Raw genomic sequence first — 25,041 nt, 5'->3', positions numbered from 1 at the left:
TCAGGGGGGGTCCTGACCCCTCTTATCGCGGCTCAGCAGCCAGGCAGGGGGCACCTTTGTGTGGACTGTCAGGGGCAGCGGGGTTACTGAAGACAAAACTATCCCTTCTGGGGGTGAGCACTCTGCAAACAATGAGGCGGACAAAGTTTTTATGCAGCTTAGTGCAGAGATATCGGAAGGGGGGTGCGGGGGGGGGGGGTGGTGGTGGTGTGTGTGTGTGTGTGTGTAATCCGTGTTATGAATATTTCATCGTGCATAATCAAAGGCTTTGTAAAAATTACCCAACCGCCGACCCCAACCTTCCCTGCCAATGGGAGACTCCGTCAGCAGAATGAGAAGCCAGATGTCTTATTTATATCACACTAGATTGGTGTCTGTATATCTCTCTCATCCCATGTATATACTGACGAGTGGCTCCCAGTGATGTATATACTGACGAGTGGCCCCCAGTGATGTATATACTGACGAGTGGCCCCCAGTAATGTATATACACTGACAAGTGGCACCCCAGTAATGTATATAATGACGAGTGGCCCCCAGTAATGTATATACTGATGAGTGGCCCCCAGTGATGTATATACTGATGAGTGGCCCCCAGTGATGTATATACTGACGAGTGGCCCCCAGTGATGTATATACTGACGAGTGGCCCCCAGTGATGTATATACTGACGAGTGGCCCCCAGTGATGTATATACTGACGAGTGGCCCCCAGTGATGTATATACTGACGAGTGGCCCCCAGTAATGTATATACTGACGAGTGGCCCCCAGTAATGTATATACTGACGAGTGGCCCCCAGTAATGTATATACTGACGAGTGGCCCCCAGTAATGTATATACTGACGAGTGGCCCCCAGTAATGTATATACTGACGAGTGGCCCCCAGTAATGTATATACTGACGAGTGGCCCCCAGTAATGTATATACTGACGAGTGGCCCCCAGTAATGTATATACTGACGAGTGGCCCCCAGTAATGTATATACTGACGAGTGGCCCCCAGTAATGTATATACTGAGGTGTGGCCCCCAGTAATGTATATACTGACGAGTGGTCCCCAGTAATGTATATACTGACGAATGGCCCCCAGTGATGTATATACTGACGAGTGGCCCCCAGTGATGTATATACTGACGAGTGGCCCCCCCAGTAATGTATATACTGACGAGTGGCCCCCCAGTAATGTATGTACTGACGAGTGGCCCCCAGTAATGTATATACTGATGAGTGGCCCCCAGTAATGTATATACTGAGGTGTGGCCCCCAGTAATGTATATACTGACGAGTGGTCCCCAGTAATGTATATACTGACGAGTGGCCCCCAGTAATGTATATACTGACGAGTGGCCCCCAGTGATGTATATACTGACGAGTGGCCCCCCTAGTAATGTATATACTGACGAGTGGCCCCCCAGTAATGTATGTACTGATGAGTGGCCCCCCAGTAATGTATGTACTGACGAATGGCCCCCCAGTACTGTATGTACTGACGAGTGGCCCCCCAGTAATGTAAATACTGACGAGTGGCCCCCCAGTAATGTAAATACTGACGAGTGGCCCCCCAGTAATGTATATACTGACGAGTGGCCCCCCAGTAATGTATATACTGATGAGTGGCCCCCCAGTAATGTATATGAGGTACAGTGCGGACCAATCAGAAAGAAGGTGATGACATAACACGGCTTGTGAATGAGTCCATATTGCATAGGTTGACACCAATAGGCCAACATGCACAAGGTTGACATTGGCTAAATGTTGACGCATTAAACTGTTGACGGGCTCGGTCACCCTTATGCCCACTCCACCCTTATGCCCACCCTTATGCCCACTCCACCCTTATGTCCACCTTATTGCCCTAAAGCTCATATGACTCTCAGCCCGGCAATTTATCTATATAGCAAATCAGGTTTGGTCGTTCTCCGGGTATGTGATGCACGGTGTATGAGCTGCGCGGCGTATGGGCTACGCAGTGTATGGGATGTGCGGTGTAAACCCTTTATAACACTGCCGCAGAACGCTTATGGTGGCACTTTCCTCATCCGTAACTTTTTATGATTGTATATTGTGCCAGGGGCAGCTCCGGAGTCCTCTCAGGTGCAGTAATAAAAGGTAATCAGCGGTTCTACCTCCTCCATCTCTGCTGATCTGTCCATTACATGCCGGAGTGACAGCGAAACCTTTAGTGCGCGCTGAACCCCGGGGAAATCACGCTCGGCTGCCTCCATGGGTGTTACATGTATAAAACATCTTCCAAGTATCCAAAAGTGACATTTCGGCCTAAATCATGTTGGAATTGACTTGCTCCTTGCTTCATTGATCTTGGTGATTTCTTAGCTCCTCCGCTTTATTTTCGTTTCCAGGTGGACGGAAGATGTGATAGTCGGGTTCTGGTGATTTGCAGGATCATTTTTATAACATTTCATTTGACATCTGCTATTTTGGTCATTTTCTTCTCTCGTGTTGCTAACATTGTGTTGTGATGTGTTGTGTTGTTCTATACACACACACACACAATACTTGTGCGACCAAACAGCTGGAACATTAAATAATCCTACAATAACACTAATGCAAATATCTGCCTAAAATCTGCTTGGCAGGATCTCCCCACAGTATTTATCTGTTACTGTCTGCACTCATCGGACCAGGGAGATGATGCACCATAGTGTCTGTATTCCAGGGTGCCAGGGACCATAGTGCCTGTATTCCGCGGTACCAGGGACCATAGTGTCTGTATTCCAGGGTGCCAGGGACCATAGTGCCTGTATTCCGGGGTACCAGGGACCATAGTGTCTGTATTCCAGGATGCCAGGGACCATAGTGCCTGTATTCCGGGGTGCCAGGGACCATAGTGCCTGTATTCCGGGGTGCCAGGGACCATAGTGCCTGTATTCCAGGGTGCCAGGGACCATAGTGCCTGTATTCCGGGGTGCCAGGGACCATAGTGCCTGTATTCCGGGGTGCCAGGGACCATAGTGCCTGTATTCCGGGGTGCCAGGGACCATAGTGCCTGTATTCCGGGGTGCCAGGGACCATAGTGCCTGTATTCCGGGGTGCCAGAGACCATAGTGCCTGTATTCCGGGGTGCCAGGGACCATAGTGCCTGTATTCCAGGGTGCCAGGGACCATAGTGCCTGTATTCCGGGGTACCAGGGACCATAGTGCCTGTATTCCGGGGTTCCAGGGGCCATAGTGCCTGTATTCCGGGGTGCCAGGGACCATAGTGCCTGTATTCCGGGGTGCCAGGGACCATAGTGCCTGTATTCCGGGGTGCCAGGGACCTTAGTGCCTGTATTTCGGGGTGCCAGGGACCATAGTGCCTGTATTCCGGGGTGCCAGGGACCATAGTGCCTGTATTCCGGGGTGCCAGGGACCATAGTGCCTGTATTCTGGGGTGCCAGGGAAATAATCCGGACCCCGTGAAATGTTTGTTGGCCGTACTCGGTCGCTGTCTCCCTAGTCACCGCTGTGCAGGGTGAAATACGTTACATCTGTTCATTTGTGACTGCAGTAGAAGAAATGTCGGCCCACTCGTGTGGTCTGCGGGTGTCCGGTGCTGATGTTTATTGTAGACTTTGTGCACAGTATGGAGAAAGTGTTTTGTCACAAAGATGTGTGTATGACGGTGGCACAAGTGTCAGCCATGAAGAAGGAGCCGGAAGACTTTCCACATCCACAGCATTGAACACTGACTATGCACGTGAGATGATTCTGTTGGATAGATAAGTGGGTTGTGTTACCTATGGAATAATCCACAAAATAATTGGGTGCATTCGTGGCCGCAGCGCAGCCTAAGACATATTTGAGAGCATACAGAAGCTTGTTGACAGATGGACAGAGGGCCTGATTCTGTACCTCTCGCTAAGCAGCGGTCGCCCGGCAAAACTGACTTTTATTTCCTCTGTAAATAGCTGAAGACGGGATGGGCGCTGATGTTCTGTGATGTCCACCAGCCCTGGCATAGATCAGCTGAGCGTGTGTCCGCGCCCAGCCTTCCTTCCCCACAGCGAATGGCCCGACGAGTGTGTAACCAGGATTTGCACATGCGCAGAAATGCGTAAGCACAAACCTTGACCATCGGGGTAAGGGCAGAAATCGAATCGCAACGAGCGATCCTGAATCGCCCCCAAAGTGTAGATTATATCCATAAATAATCTATTTGTGTTTTCTGGAAGTTGATTAAAGGACATGAAGAGTGTGGATAATTTCTGACTGTCCCTGGTAGATGTATTGCTGCTGGACCTCACAGTGAGCACAGCCCCCGGGTAAGTTGTACCGGCCCCACTCTCGGGGCTTCTGTAGATTATTGATGATGACACATCGATGGTTTGCAGTTTATCACCGATGGCAGTGCATCTGAGGAGGAAGCTCCCGTTATCTGCAGATACAGCTTTCCTTCTGACAGTATCCGCATACCCCATGCCCTCTGGGATGTAGTGTATGCCCGCTCTGCTCCCATAACCCCCATTCCTGGTCGCCGGAGCCGGTGGAAGGATGAAACGCACAGATGGCACCCGCTGCATGTTGGAGACGGATCAGAACTGCGCAGATTATTGTATAGGTCTTAGAGAATCTGTCTGACTGGCTAACGTCTCACCACATGGACTCGCCAAGGCTGGGCCAGCCACCGGGGGCGCTGCAGGGTCCCATAACAAATGTTATACCAAGTCGTAAAACAATGGGAAGAATCGTTTCCTCTCTCTCTGACATTCTAGACTATTATTCTGTGGAGGAATCCATTATATATATATATATATATATCAATCATATATATCTGTGCGTGGGGAGGACGATGCTGCCTAATGAATGATACTTTCCAGCCAACTAATCTAATTACATTGGGAGCAAATTACTTTTACTTTAATAAACAGGATAATTTAATAAATGTAAATGACCCAACAAATTTAAATTCCTGAAGTGTAACAAGAATACTTTTATGAATGTAACAGAATTTTAATTAGCTGCCATTTTACTAGTTTCCAGCCACTAATTACGGCTGTGTACGATATATGTAACTGCGCGTTCTATTCAGTCGTAACTTATTTAGCGCAATAACAGATTCAAATGAATGCAACCCCAACATACACGCACACATACATACATACATACATACATACGTACTCACACATACACTAACATGCACACTTACACATACATACATACATACTAACACATATACATACCCACACATCTACATACACACATACGTATACACACACACACACACATACATACATACACACATACGCACACACACACACACATACATACATACGTACGTACTCACACATACACTAACACGAACACTTACACATACATACATACATACTCACACACACACACACTTACACACTACTAACACATATACATACACACACATCTACATACATACATACATACGTATACACACATACACTAACACGCACACTTACACATACATACTCACACACACACACACACACACACACACACACTAACACATATACATACACACACCTACATACATACATACGTATACACACATACATACATACTGTACATACGTATACACACACACGATATCTCCAACCATTGCTGTGGTCATTCCATTTCTGACCCCATCAGCTTCTGTGTGGTTGCAGAGCTGCTGGATTGTCCTGTGGCCCCTGCACCGTGGCACTTGGGTGTCCTGATAGGCAGTTTGTTACCTTGTTCTCTACATCGTGCCCCCCCAATATGTACTGTATGTGGATTGGCATGTGGCCCCTGCACCGTGGCGCTTGTGAGTCCTGATAGGCAGTTGGTTACCTTGTTCTCTACATCGTGCCCCCCCCCCCCCCCCCCCCAATATGTACTGTATGTGGATTGTCCTGTGGCCCCTGCACCGTGGCACTTGGGGGTCCTGATATGCAGTTGGTTACCTTGTTCTCTACATTGTCCCCCCCCCCCCAATATGTACTGTATGTGGAACGTACTGTATGTGGATTGTTTGCACTTCTCACAACTACTACTTTACAATGGACAAATAGATGATAACAGATCATCTTCTCTCTCCCACAGAAGGGCGGCGTGGAAGGACATTTCGCTTTTCCAGAGGGTACTGCGCAGATGACCTTTGAGATCCCGCTGAATGATACTGGATCGGCCGGACTGGGAGCCAGCCTGAAAGGAAACAAATCCAGAGAAACCAACAATGATTTAGGGATATTCATTAAATCCATCATTCACGGAGGGGCGGCCTTTAAGGTAAGGAGAGATTGTTTTGTATGAGAGATGAAGTGTATGTGCTGCTGTCAGTGAGGAATGATGTGGTGCTGTCAGTGAGGTGGGGATGTGCTGCTGTCAGTGAGGTGGGGATGTGCTGCTGTCAGTGAGGCGGGGATGTGCTGCTGTCAGTGAGGTGGGGATGTGCTGCTATCAGTGAGGCGGGGATGTGCTGCTGTCAGTGAGGTGGGGATGTGCTGCTGTCAGTGAGGCGGGGATGTGCTGCTTTCAGTGAGGCGGGGATGTGGTGCTGTCAGTGAGGCGGGGATGTGGTGCTGTCAGTGAGGCGGGGATGTGGTGCTGTCAGTGAGGCGGGGATGTGGTGCTGTCAGTGAGGCGGGATGTGGTGCTGTCAGTGAGGCGGGGATGTGGTGCTGTCAGTGAGGCGGGATGTGGTGCTGTCAGTGAGGCGGGGATGTGGTTCTGTCAGTGAGGCGGGGATGTGGTGCTGTCAGTGAGGCGGGGATGTGGTGCTGTCAGTGAGGCGGGGATGTGGTGCTGTCAGTGAGGCGGGGATGTGGTGCTGTCAGTGAGGCGGGGGTGTGTTGCTGTCAGTGAGGCGGGGGTGTGTTGCTGTCAGTGAGGCGGGGGTGTGTTGCTGTCAGTGAGGCGGGGATGTGCTGCTGTCAGTGAGGCGGAGATGTGCTGCTGTCAGTGAGGCGGGGGATGTGCTGCTGTCAGTGAGGCGGGGGATGTGCTGCTGTCAGTGAGGCGGGGATGTGCTGCTGTCGGGGATGTGCTGCTGTCGGGGATGTGCTGCTGTCGGGGATGTGCTGCTGTCGGGGATGTGCTGCTGTCGGGGATGTGCTGCTGTCGGTGATGTGCTGCTGTCAGTGAGGCGGTGATGTGCTGCTGTCAGTGAGGCGGTGATGTGCTGCTGTCAGTGAGGCGGTGATGTGCTTTAACACAAAAAAATATATCTTCTCTTTTGCATGGGAGGTAAATGGGGAAATCCTATGCGTTTCGTTTATCAGACTTCTTCAAGGGCTCATCAGGACCTGACCTCCCATGCAAAAGAAAAGATATTTATATATATGTGTGTGATAATGGGTCACCCAATTATTTCTACATTACATGCTTCTGGGTCTTGCAGTGTCCCCATTGTGTAAGGTGTCCGGTAACCCCGCAGAGTGATATAAAACGTGTGCGTTACCGCAGCGAGCAGCGCCATTTCCTGCCATAGTCCTCATCATGGAGACTTGTCCTCGTACATAAGTGTATCCACATCTCTGCAGATTCCCATATTCCAGCTTTGTACATTTGCATTGTATTTATGTTAATGTTTTCCGTTCGCCGCCTGAGTTCGCTTATGTCCACCATTAAGCTACACGGCGGCACAGGCTATGGTAATCAGGCAGCCATGGCATCCATCACGTCTGATCCTCTGTCAGTGCAATGTGCCGCGTTCCTGTCGCACAAATAATGACTGCACTGTTGAAAGGACAGAAGCAATGCAGATTGATAAAAATGCATTTATTGTACGCGTTGGCGATATCTTACTGGGAGACATGGCGCTGCATAATGCAATGTACCATCCCATCCAACAATTCCCAGCACTGTCTGTGTTCCGCCATTTTGTTGTAGTCCATGTTCTGCTGAATCATTAAGTGTATACAGACATACTGTATGGTGTTACTAAGGGGTCTGTTTATCCAACTCCGATTTGTTCGGGCTACATTGAAATGTCAGCAATTGATCATTATGAGCAGAGCAGCCTATCGGCGATACTGATCCGGGGCGGTCAGGATTTATTTACCACTATGCCTCATCAGTCTGCGGACATTGGCGCCTGTGCCACCGGGCTAGCTGGCTCATTCACACCGGAGCTTAATGCCCAATTCAGCCCCACTTCCATTTAAAATAAAATAATTTGACACATTAAATAAATATACAAAGATAAAATAACATTTTAAGTTACAAATTTTGCTTCTTGCATTATTCAAAGAAATGAATTCCTGATTCCTGTTCCCCTGGTATATTATTGCGGTGGTGCATGGGCTGCTACCTTACTGGGGATACAGACCACGTCCGCGCAGCATCACTGTCTAACCTCCTTAGTATTTAGATCACGGTGCGCTGCTGGCCTCTGCAGCAGTGACGGGGTTAAGTTCTCAGCCAATATTTTAAAAGCCCAGAAAATTGCAGGATAATTTGTGAAGCGCATTAAAACATCAGCTTTTTAATATGGTAAGTGCTTCCCCGCTGGCCGGCCGGCCGGACCAATACTTGGGTAATACGCTGCCATTACAATTTGTCTTTCTTGACAGCGTGTCACTGAGAAAAGTTTGGATACTTAATTAACCCCTTTATCGCCGAATTGCAGGTAAAGAATATTAATAGGGTTCCCTTATAATTGGGGGTTGTGCAGTTACTATTACACCAAGCAATATAAAGGAATACACCATGAGCTTGGTGTATGGGTTCTCTTACTATAGGGTGATTCATAGGATTGGGGGAGCCATAATGGGGTATACGATTAGGGGAACAGCAGATAATCTCTCCACAGCTACCTGTATAATGGAATAGAAGGGGGTTCCCCAGCCAGGACCCAGCCTCTAATTACTATTCAGTCATTTATGACCCACGTGCCTAATACTAGCAGGTACCCCTATGTAGTATCTGCAGCCCTAGTGCCTAGCAAGGGCCCCGGTCCTGTAATGCCCCTTAGCTGCCTGGTGGCTTCTGTATGAGAGAGAGAGAGGCTAATAGTACATTTATGTACTGGTTAATAGCCCATTAAAGTGACAGCTTTGTCCCTATCTGCTCCTACATCATCATTTTGCCTTCACTTTCTGCTAAGGAGGAATTTGGCCCATTGAGCGGCCTCTAGTGGTCACTGTCAGTACTTCAGCTCAGTGGTGAGGAGTGGTTAGCTGCCGCTGATACTGACTATATAAATATAATATATATATATATATAGAAAAGAGGAAAAGAGGGGCGCTCCATAGTGCATAAAACAGCTTGGTAATGGTGCATTTATTAGGGGTCGGGCAGATTGGTAATGGTGCATTTATTCTAGCATGGACATCCTGAAAACCTGCACTGTCACTACATAGTCCTTACAATATGTGGGATGCGCCCTAGCATGGACATCCTGAAAACCTGCACTGTCACTACAAAGTCCTTACAATATGTGGGATGCGCCCTAGCATGGACATCCTGAAAACCTGCACTGTCACTACATAGTCCTTACAATATGTGGGATGCGCCCTAGCATGGACATCCTGAAAACCTGCACTGTCACTACATAGTCCTTACAATATGTGGGATGCACCCTAGCATGGACATCCTGAAAACCTGCACTGTCACTACAAAGTCCTTACAATATGTGGGATGCGCCCTAGCATGGACATCCTGAAAACCTGCACTGTCACTACATAGTCCTTACAATATGTGGGATGCGCCCTAGCATGGACATCCTGAAAACCTGCACTGTCACTACAAAGTCCTTACAATATGTGGGATGCGCCCTAGCATGGACATCCTGAAAACCTGCACTGTCACTACATAGTCCTTACAATATGTGGGATGCGCCCTAGCATGGACATCCTGAAAACCTGCACTGTCACTACGTAGTCCTTACAATATGTGGGATGCGCCCTAGCATGGACATCCTGAAAACCTGCACTGTCACTACGTAGTCCTTACAATATGTGGGATGCGCCCTAGCATGGACATCCTGAAAACCTGCACTGTCACTACATAGTCCTTACAATATGTGGGATGCGCCCTAGCATGGACATCCTGAAAACCTGCACTGTCACTACGTATTCCTTACAATATGTGGGATGCGCCCTAGCATGGACATCCTGAAAACCTGCACTGTCACTACATAGTCCTTACAGTATGTGGGATGCGCCCTAGCATGGACATCCTGAAAACCTGCACTGTCACTACATAGTCCTTACAATATGTGGGATGCGCCCTAGCATGGATATCCTGAAAACCTGCACTGTCACTACATAGTCCTTACAGTATGTGGGATGCGCCCTAGCATGGACATCCTGAAAACCTGCACTGTCACTACGTAGTCCTTACAATATGTGGGATGCGCCCTAGCATGGACATCCTGAAAACCTGCACTGTCACTACGTAGTCCTTACAGTATGTGGGATGCGCCCTAGCATGGACATCCTGAAAACCTGCACTGTCACTACGTAGTCCTTACAATATGTGGGATGCGCCCTAGCATGGACATCCTGAAAACCTGCACTGTCACTACAAAGTCCTTACAATATGTGGGATGCGCCCTAGCATGGACATCCTGAAAACCTGCACTGTCACTACATAGTCCTTACAATATGTGGGATGCGCCCTAGCATGGACAGCCTGAAAACCTGCACTGTCACTACGTAGTCCTTACAATATGTGGGATGCGCCCTAGCATGGACATCCTGAAAAACTGCACTGTCACTACATAGTCCTTACAATATGTGGGATGCGCCCTAGCATGGATATCCTGAAAACCTGCACTGTCACTACATAGTCCTTACAGTATGTGGGATGCGCCCTAGCATGGACATCCTGAAAACCTGCACTGTCACTACATAGTATTTACAATATGTGGGATGCGCCCTAGCATGGATATCCTGAAAACCTGCACTGTCACTACGTAGTCCTTACAATATGTGGGATGCGCCCTAGCATGGACATCCTGAAAACCTGCACTGTCACTACATAGTCCTTACAATATGTGGGATGCGCCCTAGCATGCATATCCTGAAAACCTGCACTGTCACTACATAGTCCTTACAATATGTGGGATGCGCCCTAGCATGGACATCCTGAAAACCTGCACTGTCACTACATAGTCCTTACAATATGTGGGATGCGCCCTAGCATGGACATCCTGAAAACCTGCACTGTCACTACGTATTCCTTACAATATGTGGGATGCGCCCTAGCATGGATATCCTGAAAACCTGCACTGTCACTACATAGTCCTTACAATATGTGGGATGCGCCCTAGCATGGACATCCTGAAAACCTGCACTGTCACTACGTATTCCTTACAATATGTGGGATGCGCCCTAGCATGGACATCCTGAAAACCTGCACTGTCACTACATAGTCCTTACAATATGTGGGATGCGCCCTAGCATGGACATCCTGAAAACCTGCACTGTCACTACGTATTCCTTACAATATGTGGGATGCGCCCTAGCATGGACATCCTGAAAACCTGCACTGTCACTACATAGTCCTTACAGTATGTGGGATGCGCCCTAGCATGGACATCCTGAAAACCTGCACTGTCACTACATAGTCCTTACAATATGTGGGATGCGCCCTAGCATGGATATCCTGAAAACCTGCACTGTCACTACATAGTCCTTACAGTATGTGGGATGCGCCCTAGCATGGACATCCTGAAAACCTGCACTGTCACTACGTAGTCCTTACAATATGTGGGATGCGCCCTAGCATGGACATCCTGAAAACCTGCACTGTCACTACGTAGTCCTTACAGTATGTGGGATGCGCCCTAGCATGGACATCCTGAAAACCTGCACTGTCACTACGTAGTCTTTACAATATGTGGGATGCGCCTAGCATGGACATCCTGAAAAACCTGCACTGTCACTACGTAGTCCTTACAATATGTGGGATGCGCCCTAGCATGGACATCCTGAAAACCTGCACTGTCACTACAAAGTCCTTACAATATGTGGAATGCGCCCTAGCATGGACATCCTGAAAACCTGCACTGTCACTACGTATTCCTTACAATATGTGGGATGCGCCCTAGCATGGACATCCTGAAAACCTGCACTGTCACTACATAGTCCTTACAATATGTGGGATGCGCCCTAGCATGGACATCCTGAAAACCTGCACTGTCACTACGTAGTCCTTACAATATGTGGGATGCGCACTAGCATGTAATGAAATGAGCTCCTAACAAGCCAATCCTGCGATGCATCCGGTCACTCCGCAGCGGAGTGGTCAGAGGTTACTGTAAATCCTAATCATGTGCTGTTAGGCCGGTCCTCCATGTTACTGTAGGGTAGATGGGGGACACAGTATGGCTGCCTCATTCATTAATTCCCCTACGTAGATGAGTAATGCGCGCTCTGTTCTGCAGCGGCACGGTGGCACAAGGTCAGTTATGATGTACTGTAGTGGTGTTGACATTTTAATTAGCTGCCTTTAGATTAAGGTTGCATTAGACTTGTTTGATGAAGCTCATTGCGTTGTCTGTATATTGACTTTCAGGAGCGCCTGACGATACATAAATCTGTCCCCAAACATTCATTCTCGCTCTGTTCAGAAGCATTTCTGTGAATGAATGGGTTTCCGATACCACTCGATGCTCATTTACGCAAAGGGAGTATTGCTGCCTTTCATTTCATTATAAAATACAATAAAGCAGCACTCAAATGAGATAACTGGGATCACAATGGGAAATAAGCCCTGTCCGCTGGGAGAGCTGCGCACGCAATCAGTCGCCAAGTCTGTCATCTGTACAACAAACATTCTCTGTACTTATATCACCCCTTCCCCATACATTGCTGTTACACCACTATATATAGTGTTCATTCTAGCACCTGCCATATTTAAAAAACCCATCCTCTTCTCTGCCTGGGGTGTTGCTGTAGTGCTTCTAGCCCAGTGTGGTCTGTATATCAGCACTGATATGCAAACCAGACCTGTGCTAGAAACACCACAGCAGACAGCGACACCCCAGGCAGAGAAGAGAAACTGCATGGGTTTTCAAATATGGCGGGTGCTAGAATGAACACTGATATATACTATACCGCTGCAGAATATTACTATATTAGTACCAGGCACGGAGTCGTGTGATTGGTTCCTGACTTCTCCCACTTCAGACAATGTGAAGATGTGTGATGGAAACATGGTGGTTGTGAGGTGTGGGGGTAACATTGTGGTTGTTAATGGGGGGGGTGTAACATGATGGTGGGGAGTTGTGGTGGTACCATGGTGGTGGTGACGTGTGGTCTGGTTACTGTTCCCCAGGATGGCCGCCTGCGGGTGAATGACCAACTTCTGGCTGTGAACGGGGAGAGTCTCCTGGGCAAGACAAACCGTGAAGCTATGGAGACACTGCGGAGGTCCATGTCCAATGAGGGGAATGTCCGAGGGATGATCCAGCTGGTGGTCCTGCGCAAGCTGGACAGACAGGTGGACGTGAGTATTGTACATTGCCTGTACAGCGCTGCAGAATAGGTGTGCGCTAGGGATGGGACATCGAAAGAAAACATCGGTCAAATGATGTTTTTCAACATTGATTGCAAAACATCATTTAGACCTAAACATTGGTACTGTGAACCCGATGTTAACCGATGTTAACCGATGTTTCGATTTTTTTTTTATTAAATTGGTTACCAAAGCATATAATACACTAATAAGCTTCTGAAATGATAAATAATCCCTCTATTAAGTTTATCTTGTTGGAGGCTTACAGTTTACACACACACAATGGATATATGATTCATGTTTTGTGGTAAATCAAATTTGTTACGGAAGGAAAAAAAACATGAAGCGTTAACTATCAAAACTTTATTGCAACAACTCACAATCTGCTATTTTTACCTAGATTTTTAACTGTAGCAACAGGCTAATAACTTATGTTAATCATAGAAAATAACAAAGAAAACTGTACACACAGTGCTTATAGAACATACTACATAGAACAATCACATAGTACATTGAAAAAAACTCTTTTAGCAAAATAGGAATCTACTATTGGGGTACATAAATTATGGGCCTCACAATACAGGTGGATAAAACAAAATAAAAACTGGGAGGAGAATAACAGAAATTGGGGAAGGGGAGACTCCAGTCCAGCATACTTTCAAACTGGCCCCCAAATTTTCCCAATAGCTGCAGAGCCAGCCATCATAGCAACCAGTGACTTACTAACAGCACCAGTTGCAGTGAGGCAGGGGTGGGGCTGTCCTGTGTGCTGCTGCTGAATGGCTGGCCAGACTGTCTTTCACTGTCAGCTACCACCCACCGCAGCAGCACACAGCCACACACACATATGAAAGCCCAGCCAGCAGTGATACTGTCATGTTTGTTCATGTTTTTTTTTTATCAGTCTCTTAAGTTTTTAATGAATATAAATCAAGGAGAGAGTGAGCTGGCTGCAAAGCATTGAAAGCAGCACACATTGACACATTGGAAGATTGAGAAAAACATCGGGGGAGAAATCTAGCGATGTAGATGAAACATTGGATCCTCAACATTGCAGGGTTAAACATCGAACATTGGAACCATAAATCCGATGTTACCGATGAAACATCATATGATTACCCATCCCTAGTGTGCGCTATAGTATCAATGACCACGGAGATCCATATATGATGCTGGCAGGAACCTTATATCAGCTTCTCACCAGGAGGTAAACCATGCGGTCCGCCATATCAATAGACCTCTATGCAGACCGGTATGGCTCCTCCCCCTATAGCCAATAAGAAGCTTAAAAGCCATTCGGTCAACCACTATTGGTCGACAGGCCATATGTCAACACATTAAAAGGTCGACATGTCGGGTCGAAAGCACAACACAAGCAATGAGTTTTGCATGGGCACACCCAGAAAATGGTCGGTTACCATCCGCACACGTTGGCTTCCTGCAGTCAAACTGATGGGTGGTAAACGCAGTCCCCTCACGGTGGCGGTTTACCCGTGCACATGGTATGCTTCACTGATTGTGTGATAGATAGTATCATCGGTCCTGGCACCATCTCCTTCCTCCATGATTATACCGCAGTGTAATATTAACAATCATCAGCGGAGCAATGCTGGGATTTCTAGTACATCACCTATCTCTCCGATGTGATGCAGATATACATAATCTGCTTTTAGTTCCATGACAGCGATTCCCATGTGGATTAATAGGAGAGGAGGAGCCGGGAGTCGCGGGAGGCAGAAAGCCAATAAATCAGTTCGATCTCCCATCAGCCCCGGCGATGTGACCTACCGCGGGCCACCAGACTGACGGGCCGCACTTAAACAGTCAACATATATTTGTCCTGGATGAATCATGGCTGCGCGGCTGTGATCTCCGTGCGGCCCAGATGCCTTCGCTCAGCGCATCTATAATGAAGCCGGGATTCAATCAGACTCCTCTTTAAACAGAAATTAATTTTTATATGGTGCTGGACGTTCAATTGTAATTCCATTTACCCGCCAGTCCAGCCCCCCCTCCCCTCCCCTCCCCTCCAAAAGTAAAATAATAAAATAAACGTGAGGCCTAATGCATCGCATCGCTGGACGGGCGCAGTAGCTTTCACAATCCATTCTCTTTTTATTGGCTTAGACACTAATGGATGCCGCCATGACAGCTGCTTTACAAGCTGAAGACTTTAATTAGGCTGCTGGCTGATCAGTTGTTGGGAGATCGATTGTGACATTTAATGAGAGACATTGTATACTGTGTATATTGTGTGATCTGCGCTATTTTACGTATAGCAGAATAATGTCTATGTAACCAGCTGTCTGTATCCTGCGATGCTGTGTGACGCCGGGCTGTATCCTGCGATGCTTTGTGACGCCGGGCAGCATTTGTCCGAGCACTGGTTTTTTTTAATCCGATTTCTCCCTGGAATCGGATAGAAAAAGCGACCAAATTGCCCTGGAATCACCCCAGTGTATGGGCAGCTTTACTCTCTGCGTACTTGCCGCTACGCGTTACGGTATATGGTGCCTTTACCTCCTCATCCTCTCCCCGTGCTGCTGGCTTTCCCCCTACAAACCCCAACTAAGTAAGAAAATATCCTTTATAATGAGTGGCGTGGTTTCTCCTGGGCCTGTGCCCCCACAATGTGAGCGCCGGATCTATATACCACAAATGCCGGAACCATACAGTGATGTATTTTGGTGAACAGGCTTTGCAGAAACGCGTGAAATGCGCAGATGGGCGCCGCAGCTGCCGTGCGGTTGCGGTTACTGCTTTGTATTGAATCTTCTCATCTCTTTTTAGGAGCACTCAGGACTTGTGGTAAAACAGAGTCCGGAGAACGCGGCTGGGGCTGGACACAACGGCTGGCAGGACAGGGTTAATGGTACGTGTCTGCAATTCATTTCTTTACCCCGTCAAAGGATGTTCAACCCAAACACTGTGTCCGTATATATTATGTTCAACCTGATTACAGAGGCGCAGTCTGGTTTCTCTTCTGATGGTAAATACACAGGAATAACAATATATATCCGTGACCATAGTAATACAAAGTTTATACCTGGGGATAATATATTATAAATGCGACAAGGTACTAAAATAAAACTGTCCCAATAACCAGACATAATGGGCCTCATTCAGGGGAGATCACTAGACAGCCCTTCCCTGGTGCACCTCCGTGCGTATGAATGTGCCAGGACTGCAGTGCCCGCTGTTGGCAGAGATGCCCTCATTGCAGATGCGAATAATGGCGGCACGGTAGGTGGTGCGATCTACCGCAAGAGGTTAGAACATCCCGCCATCTCTGTAGGAGAAAGAACATTATATACTGTATGTATATATGTACAGTATGTATGTATATATGTACAGTATGTCTGTATGTATATAAGGAAGTATGTATATATGTATGTCTGTATATATGAAGGATGTATATATGTATGTCTGTATGTATGTGTATATGTATGTCTGTATGTATATATGTTCAGTATGTATGTATGTATGTCTGTATGTATATATGTACAGCATGTCTGTATATATATGTATGTCTGTATGTATATATGTACAGTATGTCTGTATGTATGTATATATGTATGTGTATATATATATATATATATATATGTGTGTGTGTACAGTATGTCTGTATGTATGAAGGATGTATATATGTATGTCTGTATGTATGTGGTATGTATGTGTATATGTATGTCTGTATGTATATATGTTCAGTATGTCTGTATGTATATAAGTATGTATGTCTGTATGTATGTATGTCTGTATGTATGTATATATGTACAGTATGTATGTCTGTATGTATGTATATATGTACAGTATGTCTGTCTGTCTGTATGTATGTATATATGTACAGTATGTATGTATGTATATATGTACAGTATGTATGTATGTATGTATATATATGTACAGTATGTCTGTATGTATATAAGTATGTATGTATGTATATATGTATGTATGTATATGTATATATATATATATATATATATATGTACAGTATGTCTGTATGTATGTATGAAGGATGTATATATGTATGTCTGTATGTATGTATATATGTACAGTATGTCTGTATGTATGTCTGTATGTATGTATATATGTACAGTATGTCTGTATGTATGTACAGTATGTCTATATGTATGTCTGTATGTCTATATGTATGTCTGTATGTATGTATATATGTACAGTATGTCTGTATGTATGTACAGTATGTCTATATGTATGTCTGTCTGTATGTCTGTCTGTCTGTATGTATGTATATATATATGTATGTCTGTATGTACAGTATGTATGTATGTATGCTATTACCTGTAGGAGAAAGAGCATTATATACTGTATGTATGTATATATGTCTGTATGTATGTGTATGTCTGTATGTATGTGTATGTCTGTCTGTATGTATGTCTGTATTCATGTATGTATGTATGTGTATGTCTGTCTGTATGTATGTATGTCTTTATTATGTATGTATGTCTGTATGTATGTATGTCTGTATTCATGTATGTATGTCTGTATGTATGTATAGACGCCGTGTGCATGAACATTATCGCACAGAACAGATTTCCCGATGAGGTTTGGCCGCAGTAAAATGTGTCAGGCCCGTATGGTTTTAGGGCCACGCAGGTGCCATTTTGCCCGTATAAGGGGATGTGTGACCACCTTTACCTATTATGGGCAACATACCAAGCTTTATGACAGGATACTGATGGTCAGATTGGCAGCACCCTGTAATGGGCAGACATAAGCCTCTGGCTTAGATTCCGAGGAGCATCAAGCGATAAACGGAGTGAAAATATCTGTAATGCGGGTGTGTGCATGTGTGTGTGTGTGGGGGGGGGGGGGGTGTTATTCCCCTGTATAAGTTACAGAAATGGCTGCATGCTCTCCCATAAAGCATTGGTGTAATATTTGTGTTACACATAACTGCAGGCCTCCGGGCTGGAAGTGGTTAATGCGCAGCGGCGCGTGGATGATGGGGGTAGGGGGGTTATTCCCCTGTATAAGTTGTTGCACCGTACAGAGATGGCTGCATGCTCTCCCATAAAGCATTGGTGTAATATTTGTATTACCCATAACTGCAGGCCCCCGGGCTGGAAGCGGTTAATGCCCAGCGAGGGGATGATGGGGGTAGGGGGGTGATTCCCGTGTATAAGTTGTTGCACCGTACAGAAATGGCTGCGTGCTCTCCCATAAAGCAATTGGTGTAATATGTGTATTACCCATAACTGCAGGCCCCTGGGCTGGAAGCGGTTAATGCCCAGCGAGGGGATGATGGGGGGGGGGGGGGTCTGTAGTAGGTAGGAGCTGACTCAGAGTATGCATTGTATTCTAGCCAGCAGATACATGGGGCAGCACAAGTGCAGGGATGGAAATAAAGTCACTGTAGGAGCAATAACATTATTACAGCTGTTCCCTAATCCTCTACCAAATACACACAATTCTCCTGACAATCTCACGCCTCCACAACAAAGACCAGCAATACACCGCTGCCTGCCAACAGAAAGTGCTGCTTAGTTAGCATTCCCTGGTGCGTCACATGACCGTATATGGCGCTCTGTCGCGCACGGGCTGGCAAGGGGCAATCCTGCGGCCCCCTGACGAGTGACCCATCCTGAATGGCAGGGTGAGGCCTGAAATGAAAGTGTCGGGAAGTCATTTATGCTGCAGCTTTATGGCATCGCTGGATTTATTAACGCTGTGGTTAGCGCCCTTTTGTCAGATACACCGGCTGTACCTTGCCAGTAAGTCCACCTCAGGCAGCCCAGACATTACATAATTAGTGCTAATATATTAAATACAGCCCTCGTTTTCCCCCAACTCTACCATTGGGGCAGCTGCCTAGAGCGCCGGGATCTGGCGGGCGCCACCGCTTCTGTATATTACACTGACATGCACAGTATTTTTAAGCAAGTCTTAGTTTTGAATATCTGCCCACAGCGCCGTTTCCATGACTACAGAACCGGTTCCCCTCAGCTGTCGTTAACGCGAAGATCATCCAAAACAAATGATCCGGCAGACGCCGTGTCCGGCCGCCGTTTGTCTGCATATTTTACATTTTCTTTTGGCCTTGCTGCCCAGTACTGAACGTAGCTGGTGTATGTTTAACATAAATCTGCGTCCGATCCGCTTTGTTCTGTGACCTCAGGAAGGGTTCTGGGTAAACACTTGTAAGAAAACGCCACTTTTCACATTTATTTATTAGAACGTGTCACTGAAATGTAAATACTGTTCTTTTTTCCCAAAACCGCTGTCTTGTACGCTGGAATGTCTGACGGAACATCGCCTCCGCAGTATTATACTGTGATGAGATAAATCATCTCGTCCCTGGAAGCGCTTTACAGGCCGGGACATATGGATCCGTAACTCCTGACTGGTTAGAGAAGCGCAGAGCAATTATCCGCTCGTGTAATGTTTATTTCCAGCTTGCCTGAGGTAATCCTCGTTGCTGGATGTGTGGAAGTCCAGCGTTTGTGCTGTCACTGTACGTAGAGACCGCTCTCTGATTACACCGCGTGACTTGGTGCTATGCTGGCTGTATGAGGGAAGATTATTTTCCCCTCGAGGCCTCGGTATGCACTGTAACCTACGTATAGGGCACTAATGTGGTGTAATATGCACTGTGTGTAGTGTGATCTATGAGCAGGGCCCTTCTACCTCTTTGTTATTATATGGTACACACACATTAAGCGGTGCTGGGACTTGTAGTTCTACAAATAAGCAAACATACAGTGCTGATGCGCACTCCACAATAATTATAATACACTCTAATATTGATCAAGGTTACTGGTATATTTATTGGGCAAGAAATACCAGCGTCCAGGTGACCTCATTTCTGGTGGGTCCCAAATACTAAGCTTAAATCCAGGACGTGGACCCCCCCCCCCCCCCCCCCCCCCCCAAAAAAAAAAGAAAAAAAACCTAGAGAAAGCCGGTCACCGCAGGGCAGCACTCGACTGAGAAAATAAAGTGTTACTGAGTTAGGTACTTGTGAGTTATCCGGGCGTCCGATTTTTAAATCGGGTCGGATCGGGACATCGCATCGCATGCGACCATCGGATGCGATGCGATGCGATGACCCGATTTTTCCATAGGAATCAATGTTAAAATGGACTGAGTCCATTTTAACATGGAATTCAATGGGAAAAAGGGGTCCTTTTCATACCCCTACTATCCAAGTGGGCATGGAGTTGGATATAAACCTGTGGCGAGCGTAGCGAGCCCACCGAGCCCGAAGCGTGGCGAGCGTAGCGAGCCCCGCGAGGGGACACGGAATACCGCCCCCTCGCGGGGCTCGCTTCGCTCGCCACGCTTCGGGCTCGGTGGCTCGCTACGCTCGCCACAGGTTTATATCCAACTCCATGCCCACTTGGATAGTAGGGGTATGAAAAGGACCCCTTTTTCCCATTGAATTCCATGTTAAAATGGACTCAGTCCATTTTAACATTGATTCCTATGGAAAAATCGGGTCATCGCATCCGTTGGTCGCATGCGATGCGATGCGATGCGATATCGTATCGCATCGCATCTGATTGTATGCCTTAACTTAAGGCATACAATCAAAAAATCGGACGCCCAGATAACTCACAAGTACCCTGAGTTAATATGAAATAAGCAAAAGCTAGGGGTGAGGCGTGTGGCACGGTTGAGGCGCGTGGCACGGGTGAGGCGTGTGGCACGGGTGTGGGTTGCAACACAGGAGAAAAAAATTAGAAAGTGTAATATTAGTAAAAAAGTGTAGTGTAACCACCCCAATATATTTTGGATTTAGGTGGCTGCTCGGTCGGTAACAGTTTGCACAACTACACCAGAGCTAATGCCCCCCTTATGAAGCAGAACTCCGCCATTGAAGCGCTGGAGAGAACAGAGGCACTGGGGCGAGAGTTTCCTACATCATAAATTGCCCTTGCTCAGTAACGCGCTTTCTTCTGTTATTGAAGTATTTTGTCCATGCGGAGAATCTGACTCCGTGTCGGTGAGACTACCTCCTTTGTAACGTTCTAGGTTACTATAATGGGAATCCCTTTGTTGAGTATCTCAGGGCTACACTGTCAGTACTGGCGGGATCCAGCAGAATGACTCCGTTTCATGTCTTGGGTTTGTGTCTGACCCTGTCAGTACTCCGATAGATTCTCCTGCTCCCTTTCCTGCACTCAGTAATGGACGTGTTTTGAAGTGCGTGGTCTTGTTCTCCCTCCTGTCTGTTATTCAGCTTTAGCACCGTGGGATGAGATTTATTCCGTGCGAGAATCATCCGTCTGGATTTTACAAGCAAATGTTGCTGTTTCTTCTGATGTAGTTGAGCTTTCTACCTGACCCCTATATGTAGGCACAGATGTAATACTCAGTCACACGTCACTGAGGAGAGTGAAATGTGCATTTAACATCTGAGAAATTCCAATAACAAGTAACTCAGCACCTGGAACAAACCATGTTACAATATAAGGGGGGATGTGTTATGTTTGCATGCAGGGTAAATACTGGCTGCTTCTGCATGTAGCTTTTTCTTACACTGTAATGTAAAATTGGAACACACTGCAGTGCAGCGAGGTTTTCCCAAGCTGCATGGGCGCTTTGATGTCTTCCACCAATAGAACGAATGGCTTTCTGCAACTGGAGCGCAATTCGTGGGTTTGTAAGTGGACGAGGCAGCCATTGTGATCACGCTCGGCTGGAGTTCTAAGTTACGCAGAAATAGATTTTAGGTTAGTTGGCTCCAGACAAATAAATGAACCTTAAGCCTTAAAGCAATGTTTGGCTCACCCGCGACTAAATGCATCTCCTCTGTGTTGGTAATAGTGATGAGGACGAAACGGATTGGTCGGCATGGAGGGTTGTGTGTATGTGTACTATGCAAAGAACAGGCGTCACTCTTTAATGTGAGGCAGTCAACGCCGTTTCGGGTGTTACCCCGTCGTCAGGACCAAAGCTCCTGAGCTGGCGACGGGGTAACACCCGAAACGGCGTTGACCACCTCAAATTAAAGATTTTTTCACACAAGCCCCGGAGTGACGCCTGTTCTTTGCATCGTATACCTGGTGGATCCCCCATTTAGGAAGGCACCCGGGCAACTAATAACAGGAGTGCGAGGAGTGCCGGTCATCCTTGGGATATATGTATGTGTGTGTGTGTGTGTGTGTGTGTGTGTATGTATGTATATATATGTATATATATATAATGTCTACACTGTGTTCTCTTACTGATCTGATTGTGTACAAACTGAAACTGTTTGTCTCTCACATGAATATAACGTGACCCCCAGCGGCTTTCCCAGGGCGTATAAATGGTCCTGTGGCGCGGAACGTCTCTGCCGCTCCCAACATGCAGCGATTCCTGTGTTTGTCTTGCACCTGGTGTTCCTGCACGTAGCCATTTGCTTTGGTGCATGGTGTAACCATTTTATCTCCGCTTTGTCCCCCGTATCATCTCTCCTATCATGGCCGCACTGACAACCTACTGATTTATATTGTGTATGATTTGCGCGCTCTGCGGTGGATGAATCAGAACATTCCACTCTGAGAGTATCTTCTGTTCTGGATATTACTTCTGAGGGACAATGATCTGCTTTAGAAATACTCCATTCTTACCGTGTCCTATGGGTGTTCCTACAAACACTCCGTCTGTGACACGTGCTGTAGACGATGCTACATAAGGGGGGGACGTAGGACTGTACGGTGTTCCTACAAACACCTGTCTGTGACACGTGCTGTAGACGATGCTACATAAGGGGGGACGGAGGACTGTACGGTGTTCCTACAAACACCCCGTCTGTGACACGTGCTGTAGACGATGCTACATAAGGGGGGGACGTAGGACTGTACGGTGTTCCTACAAACACCCCGTCTGTGACACGTGCTGTGGACGATGCTACATAAGGGGGGTACGGAGGACTGTACGGTGTTCCTACAAACACCCCGTCTGTGACACGTGCTGTGGACGATGCTACATAAGGGGGACGGAGGACTGTACGGTGTTCCTACAAACACCCTGTCTGTGACACGTGCTGTGGACGATGCTACATAAGGGGGGACGGAGGACTGTACGGTGTTCCTACAAACACCCTGTCTGTGACACGTGCTGTAGACGATGCTACATAAGGGGGGACGTAGGACTGTACGGTGTTCCTACAAACACCCCGTCTGTGACACGTGCTGTGGACGATGCTACATAAGGGGGGGCGGAGGACTGTACGGTGTTCCTACAAACACCCCATCTGTGACACGTGCTGTAGACGATGCTACATAAGGGGGGGACCGAGGACTGTACGATGTTCCTACAAACACCCCGTCTGTGACACGTGCTGTAGACGATGCTACATAAGGGGGGACGGAGGACTGTACGGTGTTCCTACAAACACCCTGTCTGTGACACGTGCTGTAGACGATGCTACATAAGGGGGGGACCGAGGACTGTACGGTGTTCCTACAAACACCCCGTCTGTGACACGTGCTGTGGACGATGCTACATAAGGGGGGACGGAGGACTGTACGGTGTTCCTACAAACACTCCGTCTGTGACACGTGCTGTGGACGATGCTACATAAGGGGGGGGGGGGGCGGAGAACTGTACAGTGTTCCTACAAACACCCCGTCTGTGACACGTGCTGTGGACGATGCTACATAAGGGGGGACGGAGGACTCTACGGTGTTCCTACAAACACCCAGTCTGTGACACGTGCTGTGGACGATGCTACATAAGGGGGACGTAGGACCGTATGGTGTTCCTACAAACACCCTGTCTGTGACACCTGCTGTGGACGATGCTACATAAGGGGGGACGGAGGACTGTACGGTGTTCCTACTAACACCCCGTCTGTGACACGTGCTGTGGACGATGCTACATAAGGGGGGGCGGAGGACTGTACGGTGTTCCTACAAACACTCCGTCTGTGACACGTGCTGTGGACGATGCTACATAAGGGGGGGGGGGGGCGGAGAACTGTACAGTGTTCCTACAAACACCCCGTCTGTGACACGTGCTGTGGACGATGCTACATAAGGGGACGGAGGACTCTACGGTGTTCCTACAAACACCCCGTCTGTGACACGTGCTGTGGACGATGCTACATAAGGGGGGACGTAGGACCGTATGGTGTTCCTACAAACACCCTGTCTGTGACACCTGCTGTGGACGATGCTACATAAGGGGGACGGAGGACTGTACGGTGTTCCTACTAACACCCCGTCTGTGACACGTGCTGTGGACGATGCTACATAAGGGGGGCGGAGGACTGTACGGTGTTCCTACAAACTCCCCGTCTGTGACACGTGCTGTGGACGATGCTACATAAGGGGGGACGTAGGACTGTACGGTGTTCCTACAAACACCCCGTCTGTGACACGTGCTGTAGACGATGCTACATAAGGGGGGGATGGGGGACTGTACGGTGTTCCTACAAACACTCCGTCTGTGACACGTGCTGTGGATGATGCTACATAAGGGGGGACGGAGGACTGTACGGTGTTCCTACAAACACCCCGTCTGTGACACGTGCTGTAGACGATGCTACATAAGGGGGGACCGAGGACTGTACGGTGTTCCTACAAACACCCCGTCTGTGACACGTGCTGTGGACGATGCTACATAAGGGGGGGACGGAGGACTGTACGGTGTTCCTACAAACACCCCGTCTGTGACACGTGCTGTAGACGATGCTA

The 25,041-nt window shown here is 47.5% G+C and overlaps 1 protein-coding gene across 5 annotated transcripts in view; it reads left to right on the top strand.

Annotated features, from left to right (window-relative positions):
* Positions 1–25,041, top strand: part of PARD3B (par-3 family cell polarity regulator beta) — a 777,127-nt gene that overhangs the window by 280,565 nt on the left and 471,521 nt on the right. For all 5 annotated transcript variants that reach the window (XM_083154121.1, XM_083154120.1, XM_083154119.1 and 2 more), the window contains exons 11-13: positions 6,038–6,223; positions 13,220–13,390; positions 16,190–16,271. In XM_083154121.1, the coding sequence (XP_083010247.1) occupies positions 6,038–6,223; positions 13,220–13,390; positions 16,190–16,271 (439 nt within the window). The remainder of the gene's footprint in view (positions 1–6,037; positions 6,224–13,219; positions 13,391–16,189; positions 16,272–25,041) is intronic.

The sequence above is a fragment of the Crinia signifera genome, chromosome 7 (genome assembly GCF_055691185.1).
Source record: "Crinia signifera chromosome 7, ASM5569118v1, whole genome shotgun sequence".
Classification (NCBI taxonomy): domain Eukaryota; kingdom Metazoa; phylum Chordata; class Amphibia; order Anura; family Myobatrachidae; genus Crinia; species Crinia signifera.
The sequence above is the reverse complement of the archived record's forward strand: the minus strand, read 5'-3'. Positions and strand labels throughout refer to the sequence as shown.